The sequence below is a fragment of the Plasmopara halstedii genome (assembly GCF_900000015.1).
Source record: "Plasmopara halstedii genome assembly, contig: Scaffold_1211, whole genome shotgun sequence".
Lineage (NCBI taxonomy): Eukaryota > Oomycota > Peronosporomycetes > Peronosporales > Peronosporaceae > Plasmopara > Plasmopara halstedii.
In genome coordinates, this window is record NW_020188126.1 from 576,158 (window position 1) to 584,740 (window position 8,583).

Consider the following 8,583-nt stretch of genomic DNA (forward strand, 5'->3'; position numbering starts at 1 on the left):
TGAGAAGTTCGGCAAAGATATCATCCCAAGAATGAGAGAAGCGACCTGTCGTGCCGCCGCAGCTTCCTCATTCTCTTCTGTGATATCCTCATCAAAGACTGGTGCAGAAGCTCTTGTTGCCACCACAACGCTCGCTCTCGCTGCTGCTGTAGCTGGTTACCTTGTGGTGGTGGTGATGGACTGAGCTATGTAATGAGGATAGTGATGAACAGTCAAGACGGAGCGAGCCAAAGGAGTAGAAAAAAAAGAAGAGCAATTACTGAGGAGGATCGATGATGAAGAAGAGGACAAGAAGAATCAGGAAGAAAAAGAACTGTCAAATTGGTTATTGGAACTTGAGTTCAATGGTCAAAAATAATCATCATTACGCTTCCCGTGTGTAAATTTACTCTTGACATGAGTAAACTGTACCCATAGACCATGAGTATACTCATTCATGTTTTCGCAGGCAGTACTCAAATACATGAGTAACGTTTACTCATAGTACTCGAGTTAACTCATAGCGTTACTCATCCGGTCTGTGAAAGTATACTCACATCAAAAAGTACCTTATCAAACTCGAACCTTCTACATTAATACAACATGGCTGTATCCAACATGTTCCGAAGCCACAGCATCGTTCCCTGCGGCAGCAAAGACTAGATACCGATACCGCCTCTGTAAAATATGTTCAACGTCACAAGCTCGCAAGATTATCTTCAATGTCGTCTCGTCTGCTCTCCTCAGAATTTCTTCCGCATCAAAGTGATTTGTCATTCCAAATCAAGACCAATCAAACATACCATCCTCTATTTTATGGGATTCGCTCAAGATTTACGAGAGCTGCTGACATGCATGTCGCTTGTGGCTATTGTGGGGTACCTCACGGATCTAAAGCTTTACGCCGGTGTCTGCTTGGGCATCCAGTGGCTCTCTGCAATTTATGGTATTCCAAACAAAACGGAGCGGTACTTTGATCTCACGGGCTCTACCACCTACGCCACAGTCTCGATGCTCGCTTATATGAACTCGAAGTCAGAATCTTGGCGTGCTACTCTGCTCACAATATTCGTGTGGCTCTGGTGTGTGCGACTTGGTTTGTTTCTTTACTGGCGCATTTGCAAAGACGGCAGTGACAGGCGCTTTGCCGAAATTATTGTGAACCCGTTGTGCTTTCTGGCTGCTTGGAATATCCAAGGTCTTTGGGTTTTCTTTACGTTATTGTCCGTGCTGCTAAGTGTCGTACATGGCGTGAGAGACTCGGAAGTCAGAGTTTTAGACATTATTGGCACCACACTGTGGATTATTGGCTACGTTATTGAGGTGACAGCTGACTACCAGAAGACTCGCTTCCGTCTTGACAAACGTAATAGCGACAAGTTTATCAGCAGTGGACTGTGGAGCTACAGCCGACACCCAAATTATTTTGGTGAAATTATGATGTGGATTGGTGTATTCTTAGTGGCCGTTCACACGCTACCGACCTTCGCGTTGCAGTGTGTTGCAGCCATTAGCCCTACCTTCATGACGTTGCTCATAATATTCCGATCAGGAATTCCACTACTGGAAGAAGATGCCGACCAGCGCTGGGGACATCTAAAAGCTTATCGACTGTACAAGGCACAGACGAGTGTACTGGTACCTATGCCCAAACGCCAGCTATCTGAAACGGAGCAAGCCAAGTATGCGTAAGTGAGACATCAATCGTAAAATGTCGATGACAAAGCGAAGAACTTTAGTGAAAGTTATGCGTTGAAAGTCTATTTTGAGCCTAACTCTTAATGCACGATCTCACACTGCCGTTCCAATGCTCAAAGTCATGTGTCAAATAATCTATCGAGACGCTGTTTTACTTGTTCACGATTGTGCAGCAATTTTAACTCGCACCTAAGTACTCGCAGCTCAACCTTAGCAGCAATAAATTTCATTGCCTCAGGTGACCGGGCAAAATCTTTCTCAGTCGTCACCACAACAACATCCTCGCGGCATTGCCGATTGAGCTCACTCACCCATTGCAATATGTCTCGCACATCTCTTGAGGTGAACGCATGATGATCAGGAAACGCTTTCATTTCGACTCGAGTCCAGCGAGCTACTTTTTCTACCATTTTTGTGACCGAGTCAGGATTACCGACGCCACAAATGACCATAGCCAAACAATCCTTGAACGGAAACTTAAACATATGCTTATGATTGAAGTTGTTGCTTTTGCTTGACAGTAATTCCTTTGCAGATTGGAATTCCATTATCTGCATCTGCGATGTAGCAATAACACAGTCTCGTTGCGGATCCACTAATGTCGTTAAGGTCCTTACAAGCAGCTGTAGATCAAGGCTATTAACCAAGTTTGCATGATGCACAATGACAATGTCTGCCCGTTTAATTGCTTCGCATGGCAGCTCTCGCAGACTTCCGCATGGAATTAACAATCCATTGCCAAACGGATACAAAGCATCTACCATGATAATCTCTAAATCTTTTGCCAGTTTCCACTGCTGCAGTCCATCATCCACAACGACACAGCTCAATAATGCTCTTTTTCGTGCAATCATTTCATCTACTTTGGCTGTTCCAATCCTTATACGATCTGCTCCAAGTGCCAACTGACAGACAGGGAACTGCTTAGCCAGAATTCGCCACTCGTCGTCACCGTATCCGCGACTAAGTAACATCGGCACTTGACCTCCATGTGCCTTTTTCAGCGCATATCCAATCAGAAACTGCACAAATGGTGTCTTTCCTGTACCACCAAAGGTGACATTTCCCACGCTCAGCACAGGGATCTGAGGAGGAGCTATGCGTTGGATATTTCTCAGCTCTCTCCGACGCTTGAGATCAATGATCCAGCCGTATACGCGACTAATCAACGGCTGCTTTTTATTCACTAGTAAATCAACTGATAAGTGAGACGAACGAAGTGTTGCTAGCACAGTGAAATACCATTGTCGATAGTATCGGCGCCACATCAGATCATGAAAGTCACATTTCGTCTAAATTTTATCAAATTTAAACCATACATGAGTAATTATAATCATGTAAATTTTTAGCTTCATTTATTAAAATTTGCAGATCATACACTTCAAACATTTATACATTCACATCTACATGAGCCAAAAGTCATTATCACGAGAAATTGCTCCTGCTTTAAGCTTTTGCCATCGTTCATGTGTCTTTGCCACTACAAGTTTGGCAGTGTCGACAGATATCGGTGCTTCTTGTGAAAAGACATTCTCTGACTTGCCTTCTGGAATTTTATAATTTTTAAGCCAGTCTACTAATGCATCCAGCATGCCAGGCTTCACTCTTTGCAGGTCGTCCACGTTATTAATATTTTCAGCATCTTCATCAGCAACGGAAAGCACAATAATCTTGTGGTCTACTTCGCCTTGATCGATTAGCTCAATACCACCCAAAATTTTAACTGGGTTCACAGAGCCCATAGGTAGCTGCTTAACGCCCACCTCAATCACATCCAATGGATCATTATCACCACCATTACCATTCGCATCTTTCACACTTGGGTCTTCCCACGTTTGTGGAAAAAAACCATAATTGAAAAAAGGCACGCCATACAAGTAATTTCGTCCTCGAGTGCCATTGTGCGTTGTATCTTGCATAATTGGATTGTAATGCTCTTCCTTGTTCATCTCCATCTTGTGAGCAATGCCTTTGGGAATTTCGACAATAAAATTAAACACTTCATGATCGATTAAATCAACTTCGTGGAGCGAAATGTCATGCCACGGAGAAATCTTTTCACCGGTTTCATTCTTAAAGTAAAGCTTGAAATCGGTGCGACCAAATGTTCCTTCTAACATAAGAGAGCGCGAAGTGTCCAATAGAGGCTTGGAAATTTTTGAGGCAAACGGGATCCAATTTGGACTGTTGACGTTTTGATAGTATTCAATCATAATGTCCCAACCGGATTTTGCCATGAAACCCTGAGGAACGCACGTTGGATTGCTCTTCCAGTCAGACGGAATCTGATCTCCCAAACACTTTTGTAGACCATCACGAGCCATTTTACGCATGAGAGATCCAGAAATCGATAGAAAATCTTGCTTGCGGCTATTATCCAGTGGCTTCATTTTGTGATCTTTTACGTCGTAGTATACCTTCGAAAAGGAAAGAATGTTAAAGTTCTCCATGCCAGGAGCCATGTGTAGCACAAAACGGCCATGATCACCATCGTAAATGTCGTCATTACTGCCGTTTGAGCGCTTGATGCCAGCAGGGTCCCGCCCGACAACGAAAAAGCTCGCACCGGCATTTTTACGACTTTTTGCGTGCCATTGCACCTCGCGAGGCCCAGCATAAGTCATGGGAGATGGCCAGATTGCAAGTACAGTACTGGTCTTGTCAAGCATACCGTCCCGTAATATAGCTTCGTGTTGACGCACACGCACGTCCAAAGGAACATCGTCTTCTTTCGTCCATCCACCAAGAGGAGACAGCCAAAGCACCGGTGTCTTATAACCTTGACTAATCAACTGCTCGAGGGCATTGTTCATTAGGTAAGCATGTCCAGCGTGTGTAGGGTTTCGTGTTTGAAACGCAAGCACTACGTCGGCACCCATTTCTTCGAAGCGACTTCGCAATTCAGATGGTGTCAAACGATACATATCTAAGTTGTCATTGTACTTAATACGAGTCAGCATCTCAATCTCCCCACCCAGCAGATACTCGCCTGACTTAAGGATTTCGGCTATGTATGGATGACCATAGTCTATGGCACCAAATGTTCGCGTGATACGCTCTTCTTTACGATGGTCATAAACTTCTGGATCGTTCAGTAGTGCAAGCTCTTCACCAGACGTACTCACGAGCACAACTTGCTTAAATTTGCCAATACGCCGCTTCGCCGCGGCGTTAATTGGAAGAACGATAGGCACAGGCATACTAACACGATGACCCTTTGACACAAATCCATTCGCGTACTCGGAAAAATTGGTGGCTTTATGAATATCCAAATAACCATCCGTGAGATTGTCCGAGTCATAAAGTACACTGCTGAAATGTAACGATTGCAGGTAAACACCCTCACGCATAAACCCACGCAAAGGAGCAGCCCAGCCTTCTCCAATAATCTGCAGCCAGTGCACATCTTCATCGCGAAGGAGTATACGAGGCAATTCAGCATAATTATCTGGATGTGAAACACTTGGTTGATCTGAATAAAATTTTGAACATGTAGCCATGGCGTTGCCTCCATCGACCACTGCCACACCAGGATATCCTTTAGAAATACTTTCAAATCCTGTCAGCAGACCCTCTGTCTCCATCTTATTCAAGATCAGCTCAACTTCGTCCTCGAGAGTCTGACTTGAGGTATGCAGATGAATTTCGGGGTTCAATGGCTCTTCATAAGGTGATGAAATCCCCGTAAAATCTTTAATCTCACCATTCATAGCGCGCTTGTACAGACCCTTCACGTCTCGGTCAGCAGCGACTGACACAGGGACGTCGACAAATACTTCGTAAAATGGTATATCCATTCTCTTGTGCAGCTCGCGCACTTCGTTGCGATGCGCTCGAAAGGGTGAGACGAGCGCTACTAGCGTAATTACACCAGCTTCCGAGAACAAAGCGGCCATTTCACCAACACGGCGTACGCTCTCGGCACGATCGATTTCAGAGAAGCCAAGATCGCGATTAAGACCGATACGCACGTTGTCTCCATCCAGTCGGTATGTATGTAAGCGGCGTTGTAGCAGTTTCTTTTCAAGTGCGCGGCCCACTGTGCTCTTTCCACTGCCGGATAAACCGGTGAACCAGAATGTAGCCCCTTTTTGCCCCAATGCTGCATAGCGCTGTGGCCGAGAAAGTAGCGATGAGTCGTAATAGACGTTGCGTTGCATATCCAACTTTTGTAGACGCTGATCGGCGCATATTTGCGTTTGGTTGCTCAGCTCACACACAGCAGTACTCGAAATTATACCACTGCGTATGGCAGGGCTGTCCACGCCTACATAGAGCACTGCGAGCGCGAGGTAGGGAATGACCACGAGAGCGATCAGCACGAGTTTCTTAATTTTCACAAGGTACTCATCGCTGTCACAACCGCATGAATTCTCGCGACCAGTAACATCGCTGTTATGGTCGCTATCTTTCTGCATTACAGACGCGTACAGGACACCAGTCATTGCTACGTCTGCTATTACGCGAAAAAAATAATGCTTCTGATTGGCGTCGACATATCCAAAGGTGCGATTTTGTTGGCTCACAGACGGTATGAAAGGGGTATAAAAACGTTGATATATTTGTACAGTGAGTTATGCTTGAGGGGTAACCAAAGCATATAGTATTGTAGCACACATCCATGATTGCACGACTGTTGCCTCGCTGTGCATTGTCGTGGACGTATCAATGTTCATCTTCTTCCCTGCATTCTGTATTTTTGAACGCTCGTCTATTTAGTAACGCTGATCGCACCAAGCGTGTTGACGTCCAGCTGAACGAGAGCGAACTGACTGAATCGTTCGTCAAAGGATCGGGTGCGACTTTCATGGTTTTATATAGCTCTTTCCTCTCTAACGTTACTACAAATAGGCAAAGGTGGACAAAAAATCAATAAGGTGCGGAACTGCGTGCTGCTGACGCATATCCCGACAGGATTGCAGGTGCAATGTCAAAAGACGCGGTCGTTGGATGGCAATCGTCGCGCCGCCCGTAAGTTGCTGCAGCAAAAGTTAGATGACCATATAAACGGGGCATTAAGCATGCGTAGCCTAAAAATTGATAAGCTTCGGCGTAAGAAGGCTAGTCGTAAGGCAAAATCTCGTCAAAAGTACGCTAAGATGATAAAAAGGGAGGATGATGACGAGGGTAGCGAGTTAGAGTCAGAAAGTGATGAGCTAGAAGATAGCGAAGATGACATGAAAAGCTCACATTCATGAAAGATTTAAAAGATTATTACTGGATTTATAGAAGGAATGAAAATATTTGAAGCTTAATGTTTAATTTGAATAAATAACAATGAGTTTTCGCCGCAAGACTTCGACCACCTCTTCATCTCTACGCAGTGGTACTAAGCCATTTCTTAACGGGCAGACGCTAGTGTCTTCGGGGTTGAGTGAATTAGACACAGCTTTAGGTGGTGGTTTATTACTGCGGACTCTAAATATAGTGGAAACGTCTACACTAGTCGAAGTCGAAACTACTTTTGGACTCGACTTGAGCTGTAGAGCCTCGGACGCTCTAGCCATTGATTTGCTTCGCTACTTTCTAGCAGAGGGTGTTGCGGATGCTAAACAACGTGTTGCACTAGTGGCTCCTGATGCGTCTGGATTTTTCAAAGAGCAATTGCCATTAGAGTTGAGTCTTGCTCAAAAACAAGTTAAGGAGCAGCTTGCGCATAAGGAAAAGAAGGATGCGCCATTGACTATCGCTTGGCAATACGGAAAATACAACGAAAAACAATCTAAGTGCAACCCGCGATTTTGCCATAGCTTTGACCTGTCCAAGACGATGCATCACGAAATGACGTCGGCCAATGAACCCATTGCGTTTGATCTGTTGGGCGTATTGGAGACGAATGCTGTCATTGGCGATACATATGATCATTTGTACCTCATGCTAGAAGGACTAATTCAGCAAAAAGAGGAAAGAGACGGTCAAGTTTTGCGTATTGGAATGTTTGGATTGGGGTCGCCTTTGTTGGGACCTGCTGATGCCGCACACATGACGGCGCTTTTCGGTTTTTTTAGACGGCTCCGAGCGCTTCTCTGCCAGTCTGATGATACTGTCTGTCTTACAGTGTTAGCTAGTGATGTACAAAGCGTCTTCCCAGCTGCCTTCATTAACGAACTTCGACATGTAGCGGATTCTGTGCTGACGTTAAAATCCTTCGCTGGCTCACGCGATCTACTCCCTGATGAATTGCAAGAGTTTCAAGGCTCACTCACACTGAAGAAGCTTCCACGTGTTTACGCTTTGGCGTGTCAGCCTACAAGCAATGCGCGTCTCGGCGTCAAACGTGATCGTCGGAAGCTGAAATTTGAAAAATTCCACCTTCCGCCTGAAGGGTCTCGCAGTAATAGCAGTCACTCCAGTAGTTGCAGTATCACCTCGAGTTCCACTGGTGGTCCTGACCTATTAGCATTTTAGCCGAGTAACAATCACACACTCACCATTAGCTTGACATGATCAAGCAGCCAGCTCGATCGTTAGGATTTATTCGACTTGACGTTGACGGAAATGGTGTGATGCTAAGTTAGACTATGGAGGAGCTACTTTGAAACTTGATAAAAAATGGTAATTTATTTTTCCTTTTACAATTCGCGTAAGCTTTACACTTCCCAGATATTTGACGTAAACCGATCCAGGTGCAGTGGAATCAGGAGGTCCAGGGTTCAATCTCCGGGCCGGGTAGAGCGAAATTAGAGTGTAATGAACAAAACCCTACAGCATGCGCTTGACATGGAAAAGGGGTGAAAAAATTAGAGTTTACTGCAAAAGGTGTTACAAATAGAATATATTCGCGAGATGTGATACAATTGTTTTAAACACCATTGTTATGAAAAATACGGGGAAGGTCAACAGCGAATTCTATCTTTCAGGCACATGCAGCAAAAAATGGAGTGGATCATTTGTCCTCCATAATTC

The 8,583-nt window shown here is 44.8% G+C and overlaps 6 protein-coding genes across 6 annotated transcripts; 3 read left to right on the top strand and 3 right to left on the bottom strand.

Annotated features, from left to right (window-relative positions):
- Window positions 1-315: 315 nt before the first annotated feature.
- PHALS_15227 (uncharacterized protein) lies at window positions 316-797 on the bottom strand. Its single transcript, XM_024730530.2, has one exon. The coding sequence runs from the start codon at window positions 754-756 to the stop codon at window positions 568-570; it is 189 nt and encodes a 62-aa protein (XP_024580798.1). The 5' UTR covers window positions 757-797; the 3' UTR covers window positions 316-567.
- On the top strand, window positions 796-1,671 carry PHALS_00797 (uncharacterized protein; the record flags this gene model as incomplete). The annotated part of the gene is made up of 1 exon (XM_024730531.1): window positions 796-1,671. The coding sequence occupies one exon, from the start codon at window positions 796-798 to the stop codon at window positions 1,669-1,671; it is 876 nt and encodes a 291-aa protein (XP_024580799.1).
- A 125-nt stretch (window positions 1,672-1,796) lies between these two features.
- Window positions 1,797-2,945, bottom strand: PHALS_00798 (tetraacyldisaccharide 4-kinase; the record flags this gene model as incomplete). The annotated part of the gene is made up of 1 exon (XM_024730532.1): window positions 1,797-2,945. One exon carries the CDS (start codon window positions 2,943-2,945, stop codon window positions 1,797-1,799), a length of 1,149 nt encoding a protein of 382 aa, XP_024580800.1.
- A 135-nt stretch (window positions 2,946-3,080) lies between these two features.
- On the bottom strand, window positions 3,081-6,122 carry PHALS_00799 (sulfate adenylyltransferase; the record flags this gene model as incomplete). Its single annotated transcript, XM_024730533.1, has 1 exon — window positions 3,081-6,122. The coding sequence occupies one exon, from the start codon at window positions 6,120-6,122 to the stop codon at window positions 3,081-3,083; it is 3,042 nt and encodes a 1,013-aa protein (XP_024580801.1).
- A 176-nt stretch (window positions 6,123-6,298) lies between these two features.
- PHALS_00800 (Mitochondrial polypeptide chain release factor) lies at window positions 6,299-6,875 on the top strand (the record flags this gene model as incomplete). The annotated part of the gene is made up of 3 exons (XM_024730534.1): window positions 6,299-6,473; window positions 6,529-6,554; window positions 6,600-6,875. 3 exons carry the CDS (start codon window positions 6,299-6,301, stop codon window positions 6,873-6,875), a joined length of 477 nt encoding a protein of 158 aa, XP_024580802.1.
- Window positions 6,876-6,954: 79 nt separating this feature from the next.
- On the top strand, window positions 6,955-8,085 carry PHALS_00801 (elongator complex protein 4-like; the record flags this gene model as incomplete). Its single annotated transcript, XM_024730535.1, has 1 exon — window positions 6,955-8,085. The coding sequence occupies one exon, from the start codon at window positions 6,955-6,957 to the stop codon at window positions 8,083-8,085; it is 1,131 nt and encodes a 376-aa protein (XP_024580803.1).
- Between the last annotated feature and the right edge of the window lie 498 nt (window positions 8,086-8,583).